This window comes from Kogia breviceps, chromosome 13, assembly GCF_026419965.1.
Source record: "Kogia breviceps isolate mKogBre1 chromosome 13, mKogBre1 haplotype 1, whole genome shotgun sequence".
NCBI lineage: Eukaryota > Metazoa > Chordata > Mammalia > Artiodactyla > Physeteridae > Kogia > Kogia breviceps.
This window is the reverse complement of record NC_081322.1, coordinates 66,578,373-66,598,329: the sequence shown is the minus strand read 5'-3', so window position 1 is coordinate 66,598,329 and position 19,957 is coordinate 66,578,373. Positions and strand designations below refer to the sequence as shown.

At 41.2% G+C, this 19,957-nt stretch overlaps 1 protein-coding gene across 3 annotated transcripts in view; it reads right to left on the bottom strand.

Moving 5' to 3' along the window:
• The window catches only part of ARFGEF3 (ARFGEF family member 3), a 184,517-nt gene that overhangs the window by 107,782 nt on the left and 56,778 nt on the right, over window positions 1-19,957 (bottom strand). For 2 of the 3 annotated variants that reach the window (XM_059083390.2, XM_067010901.1), the window contains one exon: window positions 1,309-1,377. In XM_059083390.2, the coding sequence (XP_058939373.1) occupies window positions 1,309-1,377 (69 nt within the window). Of the gene's footprint in view, window positions 1-1,308; window positions 1,378-19,957 lie in introns of those variants that run through there. The other variant, XM_067010902.1, reaches the window with a different exon arrangement.

Genomic DNA, 19,957 nt, shown 5'->3' with positions numbered 1-19,957 from the left:
GTTAATAAAAAAAAAAAACCTACAAATGACAAGATCACTCACAAGTATCTTAAAATTCAACTAAAAATACTGATAGCTATTCTATTTCTTTACTTATATAGAGTGAAACATACAAATGTGGTAAAGAAAAGTGTTCTTTCTACCTACATAGATACGCATTTGAGAACTGATTTATGTTGTAGTGAGGGGTCAGCTGTCTGTTTTTCTTTTGACTGACACATTAAAATGTTCTATGTGCTCAAAAATAATTTTCTTTCAATTTTCACTCTTCAATGCCACATAATACCATAAAAGCACATGTATCAGCCAATATAAATACTACTCATGATAATGTTAACTATGTATTATGATGGATATGTTAATTAGCTTGACTGTGGTGACTATTTCACAATGTATATGCATATCGGAACATCGAACATTTTATTTGTTGGTTATACCGCAAAAATGATGAGAAAAAGAAGAAAAAAAAAAAACATGCCCGAAGTGCTAAGCGTCTACCTGGTATACTCAGTAAATGGTAATCATTAGTGTTAAAAAAAAACCAAAATACCCATGACTGCTGATAGTTAGGCTTTCTTTTTCTCTATAATTTCAGAATTCAGAATATCATTGGCTCCTTGAGGTCTACATGTGTAGTCTTGTCAAAACACACAAACCCTGAAGATACTCTTTTCAAGAAGTGGCAGGAAATTCACTCTAAGCATAGGAAAGTACAGCTTTGGAATGATACTGTTTCTAAAAGCCAAAGGCATATGCCAGACATTCAAGAAAGCAAGTATTCTGTTGGACATACTGCTGGGGGTGCTGAAGGTACATATTACTCTAGGCTGCAATACAGATGGAAAAGAGAAGGCTTTCCAATGATCATTACAAAATGCATTCATCAGGGTTTAGGAGACGGGGATGCAATTTAAACAATAAACATCTCCCCTAAATCTCACACTTGGTTTCTTAAAAACCATTTAAAAAAATCAAATTCTCTTCAATCAATCTTAGGAAAAATAGTAAGTGCAATACCTAGGTGTAGCAGCGTCAGGAGAACCAGTACTGTTATTTCCATGGTTAAAGCCTCAAGTCAAGCAAACCAAAGCATGCAGAGCACCGACTAAGGATGGTGGCCCACATAGCCTGCTTCCCACAGACCAACTCCACAGTGGAAATTCCCCACAATAATGATCAGAGAAGGGCTCACCCCCACTGCTGCGGCTTGGCTCCACCCCAGCATTTAGCCCAGGTGGGGGTAAAGCAGTTGTGAGCAGACAGCACACACAAGCAGCACTTGAGGGTCTGGGGAAAACGGGTACTCACCTCTGCGATCTTCAGCACTGCGCTCCCATTCAGGTCAAAGGTTGGGGTGTAGGTTATGCAGAGTAAAACCTTTAACAGCCAGGAGGCAGAAGAGGAAGGAAGAGAGAAGGAAGTAAAAATTTCGAAATAAATGTCCATTTTACATGTTATTAGTGCAGTCCTATTTTTTATGACTCTTTCGCTCTTTGCTTTTCATAGGTTTCTTTCCACCCCACCCACTGCTCCCTAATTAGTGACCACACATTGCCCAATAAAACAGAGACTAATACTTGTAAAAGGAAGAAGTATTGTAAGCCTGGCCAGAGATGGCTTTCTTCAACAACTCCAGGTCTGTCCAGGAATAAAGAGAACCAAATGGCCAGGTTCACTGCTAGGTCCTGTACATGAATTACCTAGATTGGTATTTTTAGTAAGTGTCATTATTACTGTCCTCATTTTACTGATAAGGAAACTGAAGCTGCAAACGATTAAATAAACTGCCAAAGTCACACAGGTACCAGCTGTGGAGCTGAGATCTGAACCCAAGTAATCTGACTCCATGCCCTGACTGACCATGCAATACTGTCTCTATATCTTCCTAGACCCGAGAGTCACTGTATTTTTCTGTTCCTGTTGCCTTCCCAGATCCACATGGGATGAGACATTCTTTTGTGGGCACTTTCTTCTTTCCTTCTTTATTTCCCCCAGAACACTGCCTGGGTCTTATTTATTAGTTCCAGGTTCCCTTTATTCTGCAAGTTACATAGACAGTGAGTCGATGACATTTACAAGATCTCTAAAGACCACTAAAAATTCCACTTTCTACTTGTAGAGCTATTAGGGAATAGATCAATAAAAGCCCAGGGCATTTTAAGAATTGCTTCTAATTTTAAAGATAAAAGGCTAGATGCTCCCCTGTCCATTTGGCTTCTGATGCTGCAAATTATCTTGCCGGAGGTCCCAGTCATGAAATTGCTGATGTCTGTTCCTTGATCCCCAAACCCAACAGCCATGTCTTGCCTGCAGCTTGGCCTGTCAGTGGCAGCCTCAGAGGAAGTTTCTTACCTGGTTCTGCCTAACCTGTGAAAGAGCACTGAAGCCTAGAAAATTTACCTAATACAGGATATACACCTGATCAGCACATCAAAAAGTGTAACTGTCCCATGGAACAAGGAACCTCTCCTTATCGCTCAGTCTTAGTTACCAGCCAGGCCAGCCCTAGGAACAGTCACACCTTTAGAGAAAGCAAACACGTAGGTAATTAAAGAAGGAAAAAAGGATTCTTGCCAATTTTAGTCACAAGGTTAGATAAATTCACAATTTTTTGCTCCTTAAGGCACCTGAGAGCCAAGCATTGACTCCAGATAAAAATCGTCTGAATGCCATGCTGGCCGAGAGAGGGGGATTGTGGGAACTACTGCCCCATGGCTTCATGGGAAAAGGTTTTGTTTGATGACTATCTTTGGGGGTTGGAGTCTGGTATGCAAGGAGGGATGAGAGCTGAAGACAACAGTATCACCAGGTCCTAATTTCACCTGCAGAGAGGCCATGTCTTCTAATGCCTCTGTACTTGATGGTACCTCTGCCTGACACCCTCCTATCCTGGGATCCTCCTAGGCTTATTCCTCATGTGGCTCATCTATTGGCTTCTTGGTGGTCTCAACTCAAATGTCGCCCCTCAGAGAGGCCTGCGGCCCTCCCTGAACACTCTCTCTGAAATGGCCTCTCTCACAGCTCCTTGTTTCACTTGCTTCAGAGCAAGCACCAGTCTCATAAATTACTGGTCTATTTACTTATTTATAATCTTCTCATTAGACTATAACATCCACTGAGCATCTGAAAGGCCCTCAGGACTTTCTCATATGAGGCTTTCTTACTTTGATTTCTTGCTACCTTGCACAGCTTCTCTTATTTATTTTTTCTGTGTCGTGTTTCATGGCAGGTGGGTGGAGGGTATGAGACAGTGGCTGGTGTAGGTGGTGGTCTGGGGAGGTGAGGTGGCCCATCCTGGCTCTTGGTTTTTTAAGTCAATAAAGGCTGGCAACTGACAAGACCTTACAATATGAAACTAATCATGGCAAATTTTTGTCTGAACTGGCTAATTAATGATGTTACTTATAGGACCAATGATCGACTTCCTGCCTTCCATCGCTCCGTGCATTCATACAAGGTGTGCAAGGGTAAGAAAGAAGTTTTCAAAAGCCAACCCAGTTTTCTGTGAGCAACAGCTGCTTTATGCAACAGAGGCTGGAGGGAGTGGGAGCCGTGTCTATGGTGAGGTCTTCAGGAAGGGCACTGAGTTGGCATATTTGCTAATCAAGCTTCTCAGGGGAACAGAGGAGGCTGGACTCTCTCTGCCACCGGGAGGCCAGCCAAGTGCAGAGGGAGGCCTCTTAGCAACAGTCTGAAGGAAGCTGAAGATCCCTGCACCCAACTGAGGCTGATCCTGTTCAAAAGATCATTGAAAAAAAGGCTCTCCACACCTAATGTCTGGCCACTAATATCCAAAGACTCACTGAGCTCTATGCAAACACTAAAAACAAGAAAAAATAGTGAAAGTGAAGCATAATTATGAAGTTGGCTCCTTAAGCTCACATAGCTTGTTTTCTGGAAGCACAGCAGGTTTTAACTCCAGAGCTGACGGTGCCCATGGTCCCCCCCATGACTCCCAAGACATATAAAGGGCCCCCTTTAGCAAGGATGCTGCAGCAGACAGAAGTGACTTACTGAAAATGATACATGGAAAAATGGTGCCCAAAGCCTGGCAAGCACGAATTCACTGGATTCAAACACAGACCGGGTGTAGGAAATTTAGGCTGACAGCAAATTAATTTCAAGTGTCTGACTTCCACTGCATAATGAAAGAGTAAGAAGTTTCGACTGGTATTCTGAACACGTTGGCCTCACAGAAAACAGGAGCACCTAAATATTGAGGACAATTCCATTAAAAATACATCCCTCACAGGGTCATTAAAACATACTGACTACATTATCACTGAACAGCAAGAGCTTGAGTGACAGGCAGCATCTTACAATCTAGATGGTTGGTGCTGCCTCCATAAATAAGCCAAGAGGATGGGGAAAGTAGGTGCAAAACCTTCCACAAAAAGGGCACTATCATTACAGAGGCTAATAAAAATCGCAATTATGAAAAAACAGTAACTGAATAGCTACTACATACAAGAAACAACCCTGCTATTAAAAATGTGTATAGAAACACTGGATAAAACAGATTAGACTGGAAAGGAGAAAGAGAAGCTGATTTATTGCAAGCATTGGGCCCAAGTGATAAGAATCTGAAAAATGTAGCCACATTAGGAACACAGAGAGACAGATGTCGATAGATAATGATGACAAGTGCAAGATCACAGGTATGTGCTTCTGATCAGGAAAAACCCGGATGAATCCTCTCGCAAGGCAAGGGCATCTTATCGTCATGACTGGGGTTTCTCCATCAGGCTCGTTCTGCCCTGTGATCGCAATCATGACAGAGCAGGGGCTGTGATGTCAGGGCTAAAACACAAGTGTTTCAGTAACGTGACTGTGGCATGTGATTTAGTAGTTAATTGCTGTGACTTTGCCTACATCCTCTAGCCCCTTATCTTTAAAATTCCCATCCCACCTCACAAGGATATTTAGAGGAAAAATTAATTAAATGACTTAAAAAAAAAAAAAAAAAAAAAAAGAGGGGTTTCCCTGGTGGCGCAGTGGTTAAGAATCCGCCTGCCAATGCAGGGGACACGGGTTCGAGCCCTGGCCTGGGAAGATCCCACACGCTGTGGAGCAACTAAGCCCGTGTGCCATACGCGCCTACAGCCCGTGCCCCGCAACAAGAGAAGCCACTGCAATGAGAAGCCCACACACCGCAACGAAGAGTAGCCCTCACTCATCACAACTAGAGAAAGCCCGTGCACAGCAACAAAGACCCAGTGCAGCCAAAAATAAATAAATAAATAAAAATTTTTAAAAGAGTACACACAGTACATATATCTCTAGGTTGTCTTCTCATAGATTAAACAAGTCTCCATTCGATGTAACTCATGGCAGCCATTCCAGTGTAAATAATTAGATGCATTTTAAGTAAAAAAAAAAAAAAAAAAAGAAAGAAAAACAAATCAATCAGATCATCCGCATTCAAAAGCATAAATCTTTCCAAGTCTTCAGACTACTATGCACCACTGCCCCCAATTCCTACTGTCTAAAGCCCTCGTCATTCTGACCCAGCTCCGCTTCCTCTCTCCTCGGTGTTCTCTCTTTCAGGCCCCAAATCAATTCAAGGCATTATTCGCCAAGGTTCTCATTGCTGTGGGGTCACAAATACAAAGCAAGCACCACCTTTACCATTACAAACTCACCATCTATTGGAGAAATGAATACTTGTACAAGTATACTTCATGGCTGACTATAGTGAGTGCTACTGCAATCGTGAGGTATGTAATAATTTTTAAGGTCAGAAGACATCTCAACTTCGGAGAGCAGAGAATTCACAGATTAGATAATGTGTGAGCAAAGCACTGATACAGGAGAGAAAAGGGAGGGACAGATGTACCCAAAAAAGGAAATGTTGTGAGTAAAGGTATGAAGTGTGAAGGCAGAGGCTGGAGATGATGCTAAAAAGGTTGGCTAGAACCTTAACACACATCAACTTAAATGCCCCATGTTAAGTCTTTTGCACAGACTATTTTAGGGCTGGTTAGGGCAGCAAATCACAACTAAAACTAGATGTAGGGACTTCCCTGGTGGTCCAGTGGTTAAGACTCCAAGCTCCCAAAGCAGGGGGCCCGGGTTTGATCCCTGGTCAGGGAACTAAGACCTTGCATTCCACACGGCACAGCCTAAACAAACAAACCAATAAAAACTAGATGTACTGAGGCAAACTAGAAATCAGAGCAATAAAGCAGACAATATGTTGTAGATGAATTAAAGACAGAGCCTAGTCATTCCAGTGGCAATGAACTGACTGGGGTGCACTGGTGAAGGGATGAAGGGAATTCACAAATAGAAGGCAATGGTCACCCATATATGAAATCTGGGTGTCATCCAACCACCGTTCTCTCCCCACCTACTCCTTACCATTCTGGTCAACCTGGCTGAAATCTCTCATATACCCCTATTCCCATATATTTCATAAAGCTTTGTATTAGATAATAAAGTGACATGTTTTAGAGAACAAAGATATACCTTGTTCAAAATCCATCACATAAAATATTACTCTACAGATGTGAATTAACCCCAGAATGGGCAGAAAACGCAAAAGGCTTATTCCATAGCGTTTATTTGGAGCAGTTTAGATATACTACTTCAATCCGGGTGCCCTCTCCACCGCCCACCAGATTTATGAGCTCCTCGGTAGGTCTAACTTTTTGACGCCCACCATGTTTACAGTGCCCTGCCAGGCTCTGGGAGGTGTGGTGAGTCCCAGCCCACGCTCAATCCCTCCTATGCACTGTCCACATGAGTAATCAACTACACAGAGTTTCAGTGGGACTGTGCATCTGTGTGCCTAGTCATTATTGTAAAATGCGTAGGCAATGTGATAAGACAGGCCGGTGAGACAGAAGGAAATTGTCCTGGGAATCTGAATGTCAGATCCAGGTGGTGTGACTGGCTAAAGGCAGGTTTTGCAGCCTTATGGGTAATAATACTAGAGTTTCAGATGACCTGGTTAGGGTAACCAGAATTTAGTGAGCCCCCATTCAGGATGTCCAGCTATTTGGCAGGATCTCAGGCAGGACAGGGAGAAAAACATCTCTACCAACCAGAGGGCATCTCCCATGAGACTTAGAGAACATCTGTTACTCTCTGCTGAGAACCTACTGTTTTGCACTCAACACAGTAACTGGTAACTTATGTAAGATTTCTGAGTCAAAGAGCTCATTTCTGCTAAAGTTCCAAATGAGTCCTCTACAGGACCATTTGCAGGAAAGAAATGATTCTTAAGCTTACTGGATAGCAACTGCACTCCCACTTTACCTCTCCCTTGTGCTGCATTACTCAGGCTGCCATTCATTCATTCATGCCACAAATACTTACTGAGGTGTGACGAGTGGTCAGGCCTAGCGCTAGGTGTTGGGCATACGGGAGGAACTAAAAGAGATACCCTGGGGGCTTCCCTGGTGGCGCAGTGGTTGAGACTCCGCCTGCCGATGCAGGGGACACGGGTTCGTGCCCCGGTCCGGGAAGATCCCACATGCCGCGGAGCCGCTGGGCCCGTGAGCCATGGCCGCTGAGCCTGCGCGTCCGGAGCCTGTGCTCCGCAACGGGAGAGGCCACAACGGTGAGAGGCCCGCGTACCGCAAAAAAAACAACAAAGGATAACCTGATCCCTGCGCTCTGTAAAGCTAACATCTGGCTTCGAAGACAGTAACAAAACAAGGGATTACAATAAGTTGTGCTGAGCATGATAACTGGGAAAATGCACTGGACTCTGAAAAGCATATCAGGGTCTAACACACAGTACACCTGTAATGTTATACCCATCGTTTTTTTTTTTTTTTTGGCTGCACCTCATGGCCTGTAGGATCCCAGTTCCCCAACCAGGGAATGAACCTGTGCCCCCTGCATTGGAAGGTGGAGTCTTAACCACTGGACCACCAGGGAAGTCCCTATACTCATCTTTAATGGAACCCTAAATTTATACTGTAACACATATAATTAAGGACTGAAAAACCCAGGGAGGAAGATGAGGAGACCATCAAGAAGTGAGCTAATCTGTGGGAGTCAACCTACCCTAAGGCATACTGGGGACACGGAGGCACGTTGAATGAACAGGAATCTTCTTTTCTTAAACTATTAAAATATACATTAGTGCTTAATTTACACATAAGTGCTTCCTGAGGTCACTGTAGTTTCATTTCTCCAAATATCAGATGCTATTTATAAATCAAACCAAATAATCTACTATAGCTCAAAAAAGTAACTCAAAATTTGAGTACAGCCCACAGGGGCTTTGCTTTGTCTTTCCCTTATTTGAAGAGGAGCAAACTCTCTGGAAATCGTTGATGCCAGGTGCCATTTCAAACCCCAGCTCTGGTTCTGGCTGAAATTTTCCCTTTGTTACTTAATGCACGTTCCCTTCTGGCCTCTCGTGTATATTGGCTTGAAGATTCATAAACTTAAATGTATTTTCATAATTCCTTTTCTTGAGAAATAGCCCAGTTCTTTTTTTTTTTTTTTTTTACTCCGTTCAATTCGGCAAAAACAAAGATGGAAAATTCAGTGACAAGGACAGGAATACCGAGACACCAAATGCCTTTCTCTTGCGTGCAGGGCTTGCCCCCCTCCTGGGAGTGCAGCCTTATGATTATGTACCGCTGAAAGTGTACCTCGGCCATGAAATAGGAATAGATGCTCCACCTATAAACAACAAAGCAGGCTCAGTCTTCTGCAGACCGAAGAAGGGCTGAATACACATCTTTAGAATTTGGGGGGTGCAGTATCACAAAGACAACAGAGAATTTCAGACGCCCTCTTCCCATGGTCTAAATTTAAAATGTGGATGGCCAAAGATAAGCATTTTTTTCTTGTCTTGATCAAAGTTGCTCAACCTCAGAAATACCGACATTTTGGGGCCAAATAATTCTCTTCGTGGGAGACTGTTCTGTGTATTATAGGATGTTTAGCAGCGTCCCTGGCCCCTATAACCTCTAGATGGCAGTGGCTCTCCCTCCCCCAGTTGTGACAGGCAAAAACATCTCTAGACATTGTCAAATATTCCCTGAGGGACAAAATGCTCACCTGTTGAGAACCACTCTTAGGTCATTTATACCCCATGCCTTGTGGATATAACTGAGAATCTCCACACCACCCTGCTTCCAAAAGCCTCAGAGCTAGAATGCAGGACTTTCAGAGGGGACCTGGGGTGACCCACTGATCCTTCACCCGGCTTCAGAGATCCTGAATTGAAGGTAACAACAAGGCTGTTGTTGAGCCTCACCCCAATCTTTATTTTGATCCAAAGAAAATGAATCAGATTATTTTAGTGCATGAAACGTCTACCACTTGTGACTTAAACTGATTTACATTAGGCTGACGTGACAGCTAATTACAGAAATCACTTCTGGTTCAACTTGCCCAAATTCTGGCAAATAGCTATTCTGAGAGGATTTTTTAGTCAGTAGATGATTTTTCTAGAGCTCATGAGTCCCCAGTTTAGAAAACATTGTAAATTACTTATTGGTTTATGGTCATGTCTCAGGTTCTTTCCTGGCCTTTATTTGTTGTCACTAGTAATAAGTTTAATATTCAACATATACATCAGATGTGCCCTTAGCACCTAATTCTAGGAAATATTACACCAGTGATATCCGCAGAAAAAATATGTAAATATTAAATTATAATGAACTTGAACTTAGCTAATTCGCTTGAATAATCCAATCGTTCTTATTCTTCTTATATTCTCCCTCTAAACTCTCTTCCTCGGCAAACTCTCATAACTCTTACCTCTAACTAGAAGCCTCACAAATGCATTTCTAGAGCCAATATTTCTCCCAAGTTTCAAACCTTAATTTCAGCTTATAAACATCAGAAATGATATATGCAATTTCATGAAAATCACATAAACCACACTAAGTCTCCAACATGGTAAACAGCTAACACTTCTTCCTGCTCTAAAATTCTTAATTATGCAACCATTAAAATTATCTGTGAGGGGATAAATATAGCCGTGTGGGAAATGCTTATAATCTAAAGTTAAATGAAAAGCAAAAAATAAAATCATATACAGTGAATATAACTGTAAACACATAAATCAATATAATTAGAAACGCATATACAGAAAGAAGTCAGTCACAGTGATGAAATCTACAATGAATGTTTTCTATTTTGGAAAGCCTGTAATGTGAAACTCCTTGTATTTATTCTTTTAAAATATTGTAATTCTTTGATATCTGACAATATGAACTCACCATCTCTCTCCTAAGTTAGCCCCTTTAAGATCCATCATTCAGCCGGAAACTCCAGCTCCAAGTCTTGAAATCATCTTGGATTTTCCCCTCCTCACCTACTCACTGCATATGCCACCGCCAATCACCAGCTACTGCAAATCCCCTCAGCGTGCTCAGCTGCACTTTTCTGCACTCAGCTGTGGGGCACCCCTCCTGTCCCCTCCAACCTGGCTCTCACAATAAGCCATCTCGCCAGTGCCTCTGACTTGGCTCTGCTGATTCTCCAAGCATCCTGCAAAACCCTTTCCCCTTCCCCCGACCTTCAACATCTAACACCCAGCTCTGAACGTGTCACTTTCTTGCTACTCTGAAGACCCCCCCAATCTCTACAGACTCCCGGCTACTTACTTACTCTGACCAGGCCCTCTAGAATCTGCTTCAACCTCCCCTTCAGGCTCATCGACCATTATCCCTCACTAATCCGGGTTTCCACCCTGTGCTTTTCCATCTTCAAGACTTTTCCTCTACCAAGAATGCCCAGCTTCCCTCCCAGTATATATAATGAACTGATTTCCAAACACCCTTCAAAGTCCAACTCAAACAGTATCCCCTCCTTGAAATGCTGATCTGCCCAGCTGAATGTGGGTTTTCCTTCTGAATTTTCCCATTGAACTTTTCTTCTGCTATAACATATACAACTATCTTGAATTATGGCAATTGTGCACACCTTTATCTTTTTCCTATTAGATTATAAATCCTTGTCTTGGTTTTGCTTTTAGTTACTATAAAGTTTTATGTATTGTTGGTAAATATATTCACAATGAAATAAAGTTTAAAAAAATTTTTTAAAGTCCAATGAATTATCTTTTCTAATTTAACTGTAACAAATTTATTTTGACCTAATCTCACAGTTAGATTTTTAAGAAGTTAATTTCATCAGTGTGTTCCGGATAACACCCTTACACCTCCTTCTCTCTTTCCCTCTGAGAGTCTCCACAGAATGGGTGCCTCATCTCAGATCGTCTGCCTATATATGCATGAGGCTTTTGATAGTTTTATACTTAATGCTTAGAGAAATGACCAACAAAGCCTCTTGAGACAGTTTATAAAGGGCTAAAGACAACTTGATTCTCTATATGTTAAACATTTAATAATTATAAAACTCTTCTAGAATACCCAAATCATATGAACTCTGCCTAGTAGGATAAAATAGGAACTTATTTGCACAGATAAATGGTGGGATGTTTTCTGTAGACCATGGGATCATGGCTATTGGTTAGGACCCTAAATATATCTAGGTGGATAACAGATACATAATAATTTACAAAATTCTTCTTTTAAGCAAGGAAGCTACAATTCAACAATAGTAAATATGATGAGGTCCCGTTTCAGGAATCAGAAATATATATGGGTTCTTTTCTTTACTCCCTTCTTTTACTATAGAAGAATATTACCCTGTTATAGGCTGTATAGGAAGGGGCTATAGAGGAAGAAAAGAGACAAGAAGAAACACATAAAGCAATGGTACTTCTAATGTTCTGGTTCATAGTTTGAGTGAGTTCAGAGGTGTTCATTTTATTATCATGCTACAGATACTGTTTTCTAATAACTAACAAAAATGAAAGCTAACACCAACCCTATGCCATGCACTGTTCTAGACACTTCTTTTATATCAACTCATTTAAGAGTCACTATAACAATAATATTAATATTATTTGCATTTTACAGATCAGAAAATTGAGGCAGATAAATAGCTTTCCCAAGGTCACCAGGCATTCTAGCTTGAGAAGCTGTGCTCTTACCACCCTGCTACCAGGTATTTTGAAAAGAAGAAAAGTAACAAAAGTTTAAAAACAATAGAGTCCAAAGACTGTTTCATAGGACAGTTACACAAAGCCATTCTTTCTCCCAGACACACTTGGCCACTTAAAAGGTTGCCCAATGAATTCCTATCTACTCTAAGAGATTACTAGTCTCTCATTATGTTTCACTCTTTTTCAGAAGCCATATTACTCACATTTGCAGTTAAACAAGGATGCACAGTTTTCTTCTAAAACCACACATCCAAAAAGCAGATCTACTCCCAGCCTTGTTACAATGCCTTTCCAGAAAAACACAAATGATTGAAAAAGCAACTCTGTTACCAACAACTGCCCAGCCAAGTAACTGAACCACTCCAGCTTCAATTTACCTATAAAAAGAAAGATCTGATTATGTATGAGGTTACTTTAATTCTAAAGTATGAATACATGTTGATCTTTCTCATCTTTGAACTCAGATTATTATTTATAATCACAACTTTGGCTTCTTCTGTCAATTATCCTGGTGGGCCACTGGAAACCACCACATGTGTTTCCCTTTCTCCATTAGTCAGTAACTAAATTAGCAAGCAATTAGTAAGCCATATGCCAGATGCTCTGTTAGGCTACCAAAGGGATAAAAACAATACTAACAATATGTAATTAGTTTTCAGTTACAAACTAGTGAAATTTTCCATTGTGCCTGAGTTGAGTTTAGGACTAACTAGTTGGAGAAATTATGATATGCAGTTTCCCTGAATCAGCCACAGCAGGCAGTCCTCGGCCTTAGCTTAACCTCATACCTCTCTGAATGCATCATCATACCTTCCCTCTGAGGAAAGTGCAGTAAAAAAAAAAAAAAAAGCAGCAGGTGGTGGAGGGGATGATGCACCCACCAGCTGCCTCTAATGGAGGGAAGGAAACCAGACTATGATTCTCACGTGATAAGAGATGGTGGCTGACTGCCAGCTCTCTCTCAGCACTATCCCTGTCTTTTTCAAGAATAGAATTCTGGGCACGTCGCTGCCGCAAATAAAGACTACACTTTCCAGCCTTCTTTACAACTATTGCCATATGACTGAGTCCTGGCCAATGGGAGAGAAGCAGAAGTGTCCTGCATCACCTTCCTCCAGCCAGTTGGCTGGAATGTAGACATACTGGCAGGAAATGGGGAGCCCCTGTGTTTCACAAGCTGGAGAAACATGACCCAAGATACAAGAGTCTGATAATGGAGTTCAGCCAATACTGGCCTAAGGTAGCGCAAAAGAAAAACAAATTTCTGCCTTGTTTCAGATGAAATAAATCCTAACTAATACAGCTTACTTTTCTTCCCTTTCTCCAACCCTATCCTTGCCTACCTGATTCTTCCTTATGCTTTCGATCTTATTTGTTTTAAAAATGTCACTTCTTAAGAATAGCCTTCTCTGTCCTCTTCATCTGCTCTCCAGCAGGGTCTATTATAAATACACTTTTCTAAATTTTTCTTTCCTTATATTTATCACAGTTTACGTGTATTTATCTATTTCATTGACTTCTATCTCCATCACTAGCCTCCAAACAAATATTCTTTTTTTGTTTGGTTTTGTTTTCTTCACCATATGATCCTCTGTGCCTAGCACAGTGCCTGACAGGAAGAGATCAAGTATTTGCAGAGTAAATGACTGAAAAAACTGGAGGATCTCCCCACTCTAGGAATTCTAGAATATCCACAGTAAATACCACAGGGCTCTGCATTTATACTTGCTTTAACAAAAATCATGGGGAAAAGTTTAAAAATACTTAGCAGAGTTGCTCTCAAATGTATTCAAAGGGCATAGCATTGAAAATGGTGGTGCTTGCTTTTTAAAAAAGGGAAATTAATAGATAAGATGAAAATAGCTTCATCTAAACAAATAATGCATAAAGTATTTAGTGGAAAATCACTTTTCTCAGTTTTCAATTGTTTGCTTCTGACTTTTTCATATATTTTTATTGTCTGTCTAATGCAGTCATACCAAAGGGTAAAGAAGCCTGGGAGGAAAACTTAGAATTTTCTCTATATGTGTACAAAGGAAAAAGATGATCAACATTTGATCTTAGCAGCAGGAAGAGGGAGTGCTATTTGAGAACCATTTAGTTCACAGAACCACGTTTTAGATACTTCCCTGCATTAAGTACGGAAATAATATGTAAGCATGTAGCTAACCTCCAATAATGGTACATTCTAAATTAAACATTTTTCATCAAACACCAGAATTTTTGTTCATACCAGAGATTGCTGCAAATCTTCTAAGTTGGTAGCTTTAGACTAAGAACGGATTTCTCCTTGCTTATGGGAAGGCAGGACAATTCAACCATTTCCCCTTCAAATTTTACTAATGCTCATTCCTTCCATAAGGCACTCTAGAAGATCAAATGCCCAGAATTAGGGATATAAAAACTAACCATTTGAGTAAATGGTACAAATATAAGACTCTGCTATTAAAACATTACTGAGAGGAGATTTAGAAATGGTCCTTCCATTTGGCCTGTTTCTTACTCTCAGACCAAGGCGGTGACTGCCATGCTGGTACCCTGTAGTACCAGGTTCTAAATGGAAATCCCGAAGCTTAGGTCTAGCAGCCCTACAGTTAGTAAGCTCTTTCTCCACTAGTCCACTAGTCTCTCCCCTTTACATTTTCTATAGATGTTTGGTTGGCTTTTGTTATAAAATATAAAAATACCTCAATGATATACTCTTCCTTCCCCCAACTCTATCTCTCTCTCTCTCTCTCACACACACACACACACACACACACACACACACAGAGAGAGAGAGAGCCATGAGCTAATTTGATGGGAAAAAGACTTGGATTCTTTCTTTACATTTGAATCCAGCTCACAGAACTAGTGAGCGTATACACTGTCATGGAAGGATACAGAAAACACACAGGACTTTGAGCCACTCCTAGTTTTGCCCCTTATTTGGCTGTAACTGATCTTTTCTATTCAATCATCTGTAAAATGCAGATATAATGACAACCATCTACATCTTTCAGGACAGACTTAGAAGACAAGGTAACCTACTATTTAAGAAAACCAGTTTGAGTGTAGGCTGAATTACAATTCAAATACTGGTCCTGCCATTTCACTAGCTGTGTGATCTTAGTGTGAATGTATTTAACAGTGTCTAATGCATAATAAATGTTAAATAATTGGCCCCTGTCATTTCTCTTTGAAAATGTAAAGCATTCCACCAATATTCAATTATATTATCTAAAGACTCACATAAAATAGGACGTCCAGTAACAGAACGCTCATCAAATGCTTGCTCAGTATGCAGCATCATAGCCTTTTTTACCAACAAAGCCGGCTGCCCCTCCCCAGACAGGATGCTCACATCTCTAACATGCTTACAGAGGCAGAAGGCCAGCCGCCAATTCCCTTCTTTCTTTGAAGAGTCAGCCAGCTGTATCAGTTAATAACATCACTAAAGATTATCCATCAGAAAGAAGGGGAAAAAAGTCCTAATTGCTCTAGTCAGAGGTGTCATTAGTTATGTACCTGGCTCCTATGAAGTCTGCATGGCATTTACGGAAATGGCACACACCATGGGAAAAATGTTACCAAAGCGAACAAGTATTTAACCTAAATATTAAGTGGCTCCCTGCCATCTACTAATCCATTTCAAAGGTAATGCATCTTCAAAGAAACCTTCTTCCTCATTATCTACAGTTCTGACACTCTACTTGCTCAGCGGTACAATTTTTATTTGGGTTCCACAGCCATTTCAATAAATCAAACTTGCCTTTTCACCCCCTCCTGTTAGATAGCATAACTAAATGATCTAACCTCATCCCTATTTAATTTGTCAGAAGCAAGTATCATTGACATTTTTTAACCCTCCAATTGAAATTCTAGGGCCTTCTTTCTTAATGAGAACACTACCATCAGAATCTTGGGTTTCATTATTAGCTACTTTCTGTTTAATCTCAGGGAAATCTCTAAAAGAGGGAACCATGTTATTTTCTCCCCAGGAATTTAATACAATTGCTACAACACTTCTAAAAATGTGACATGGCTCAGTTTCTCATGTTTATAAACACTAGCAGATAGCAATATGTGAGTAAAATGTACAATACAGCTGTTTGAAAAACAGCACTTAGGATTTGTCATAAAAATGTACTATGCCATGGTTGGAGAGACATAAATAAAAACTACAGGGTGTGGCTTTATTTCTCCTGAAGAGTATACTCAGACCAACATTTGAAAATGCCTACCGTATAACATTTTAAAAGATTTTCCTACAATATATTTCTATAAAATGACTAGAGAATTTTTACAAGAAATATCTAGTTTAGATAATTTATTATCAGAATGAGTTACATAGAAGCACCAAGAATAAATTAATATACCCTTCATATATAATGGGAATCCAGTCTTTCCCTCTGAGGACTCATCCAATTCATATTATCTCTATCTCTCTCTCTATATATATATATTATGCGTGTGTGTGTGTGTGTGTGTAATTTCTGGGAGAAAGAGTGGTAAAACCATTTTAATGTGCTAATGATATTAGCAAAACAAGGACTTATTTTAAAGTTTTTACTTGGGTCATGACAAGCATTACAAAATTATAAGAAAGAAGGGTGCACACATCTGAAGAAGACTAAAGCTGGTATACAAATTCCTCCTACACGGAAAAAGGGTATAAAACTTATTTCTAAGCCCCATATGCTATAAGTTGTGTATATCTTTATACCCAAATGAGTAATTTAAATCTCAGAACTCTGAAATAATCATGGAGCCCTCACTTGTGGGCTATCACAGTCAGACCACCATCTCCAAAGTTTCATCTGATGTTAATAATATTGCTAGAGAGAGAGCTTCAAGATGGCAGAAGAGTAAGATGTGGAGATCACCCTCCTCCCCACAAATACATCAGAAATACATCTACACGTGGAACAACTCCTATAGAACATCTACTAAACGCTGGCAGAAGACCTCAGTCCTCCCAAAAGGCAAGAAACTCCCCACGTACCTGGGTAGGGCAAAAGAAAAGAGGAAAAACAGAGACAAAAGAATGACAAGACCTGCACCAGTGGGATGGAGCTGTGAAGGAGGAAAGGTTTCCACACACTAGAAGCCCCTTTGCAGGCAGAGATGGGGGGCGGAGGGGGGAAGCTTTGGGGCCACGGAGGAGAGCACAGCAACAGGGGTGTGGAGGGCAAAGCGGAGAGATTCCTGCACAGAGGATGGGTGCCAACCAGCACTCACCAGCCCGAGAGGCTTGTCTGCTCCCCATCCTGGGCGGGCGGGGGCTGGGAGCTGAGGCTCCGGCTTCGGAGGTTGGATCCCAGGGAGAGGACTGGGGTTGGCTGCGTGAACACAGCCTGAAGGGGGCTAGTGCGCCATAGCTAGCCAGGAGGGAGTGCGGGAAAAAGTCTGGACCTGCCGAAGAGGCAAGAGACCATTGTTTCAGGGTGCGCGAGGAGACGGGATTCAGAGCGCCACCTAAACGAGCTCCAGAGATGGGCGCAAGCCGTGGCTATCAGCGCAGAAACCAGACAGGCATGAGACGCTAAGGCTGCTGCTGCCGCCACCAAGAAGCCTGTGTGCGAGCACAGGTCACTCTCCACACACCCCCTCCCGAGAACTTGTGCAGCCTGCCACTGCCAGGGCCCCGTGATCCAGGGACAACTTCCCTGGGAGAACGCATGGCGCACCTCAGGCTGGTGCAATGTCACACCGGCCTCTGCTACCGCAGCCTCTCCCCGCACCCCGTGCTCCTCCCTCCCCCTGGCCTGAGTGAGCCAGAGCCCCCGAATCAGCTGCTCCTTTAACCCCGTCCTGTCTGAGCGAAGAACAGATGCCCTCAGGTGACCTACACGCAGAGGCAGGGCCAAATCCAAAGTTGAACCCCAGGAGCTGTGTGAACAAAGAAGAGAAAGGGGAATCTCTCTGAGCAAACTCAGGAGCAGCAGATGAAAGCCCCACAATCAACCTGATATACTCTGCATCTGTCGAATGCCTGAATAGACAACGAACCATCCCAAATTGAGGTGGTGGACTTTGGGAGCAATGATATATATATATTTTTTCCCTCTTTTTCTCTTTCTTTGAGTGTGTATGTGTATGCTTCTGTGTGTGATTTTGTCTGTATAGCTTTGCTTTTACCATTTGTCCTCGGGATCTGTTTTTTTTTTTTACTTAAAAATTTTTTTTCTTAATAATTATTTTTTATTTTAATAACTTTACATTATTTTATTTTACTTTATTTCATTTCATTTTATTTTATCTTCTTCTTTCTTTCTTTCTTTCTTTCTTTTTTCCCTCCCTTTTATTCTGAGCCATGTGGAGTACAGGCTCTTGGTGCTACAGCCAGGCGTCACGGCTGTGCCACTGAGGTGGGAGAGCCGAGTTCAGGACACTGGTCCACAAGAGACCTCCCGGCTCCACATAATATCAAACGGCAAATATCTCGCAGAGATCTCCATCTCAACGCCAAGACCTAGCTCCACTCAATGACCAGCAAGCTACAGTGCTGGACACCCTATGCCAAATAACTAGCAAGACAGGAACACAGCCCAATTCATTAGCACAGAGGCTGCCTAAAATCATTATAAGGCCACATACACCCCAAAACACACCACCAGATGCAGACCTGCCCACCAAAAAGGCAAGATCCAGCCTCATCCACCAGAACACAGGCACTAGTCCCCTCCACCAGGAAGCCTACACAACCCACTGAACCAACCTTAGCCAGTGGGGACAGACACCAAAAACAACGGGAAATACGAACCTGCAGCCTGCGAAAAGGAGACCCCAAACACAGTAAGTTAAGCAAAATGAGAAGACAGAGAAACACACAGCAGATGAAGGAGCAAGGCAAAAACCCACCAGACATAACAAGTGAGGAGGATATAGGCAGTCTACCTGAAAAATAATTCAGAATAATGATAGTAAAGATGATCCAAAATCTTGGAAATAGAATGGAGAAAATACAAGAAACGTTTAACAAGGATGTAGAAAAACTAAAGAGCAAACAAACAGTGATGAACAACACAATAAATGAAATTAAAAATTCTCTAGAAGGGATCAGTAGCAGAAAAACTAAGGCAGAAGATTGGATAAGTGACCTGGAATATCAAATAGTAGAAATAACTACTGCAGATCACAATAAAGAAAAAAGAATGAAAAGAATTGAGGACAGTCTCAGAGACCTCTGGGAGAACATTAAATGCACCAACATTTGAATTATAAGGGTCCCAGAAAAAGAAGAGAAAAAGGGACTGAGAAAATATTTGAAGAGATTATAGTTGAAAACTTCCCTAAAATGGGAAAAGAAATAGTTAATCAAGTCCAGGAAGCACAGAGTCTCATACAGGATAATTCCAAGGAGAAGCATGCCAAGACACATATTATCAAACTACCAAAAATTAAATACAAAGAACAAATATTAAAAGCAGCAAGGGAAAAACAACAAATAACACATAAGGAAATCCCCAAAAGGTAAACAGCTTATCTTTCAGCAGAAACTCTGCAAGCCAGAAGGGAGTGACAGTTCATATTTAAAGTGATGGAGAAAAACCTACAACCAAGAGTACTCTACCCAGCAAGGATCTCATTCAGATTTCATGGAGAAATTAAAACCTTTACAGACAAGAAAAAGCTAAGAGAATTCAGCACCACCAAACCAGCTTTACAGCAAATGCTAAACGAACTTCTCTAGGCAGGAAATACAAGAGAAGGAAAAGACCTACAATAATAAACCCAAAACAATTAAGAAAATGGTAATAGGAACATACATATTGATAATTACCTTAAATGTAAATGGATTAAATGCTCCCACCAAAAAGACACAGATTGGCTGAATGTATACAAAAACAAGACCTGTACATATGCTGTATTCAAGAGACCCACTTCAGACGTAGGGATACATACAGACTGAAAGTGAGGGGATGGAAAAAGATATTCCATGCAAATGGAAATCAAAAGAAAGCTGAAGTAGAAATTCTTATATAAGAC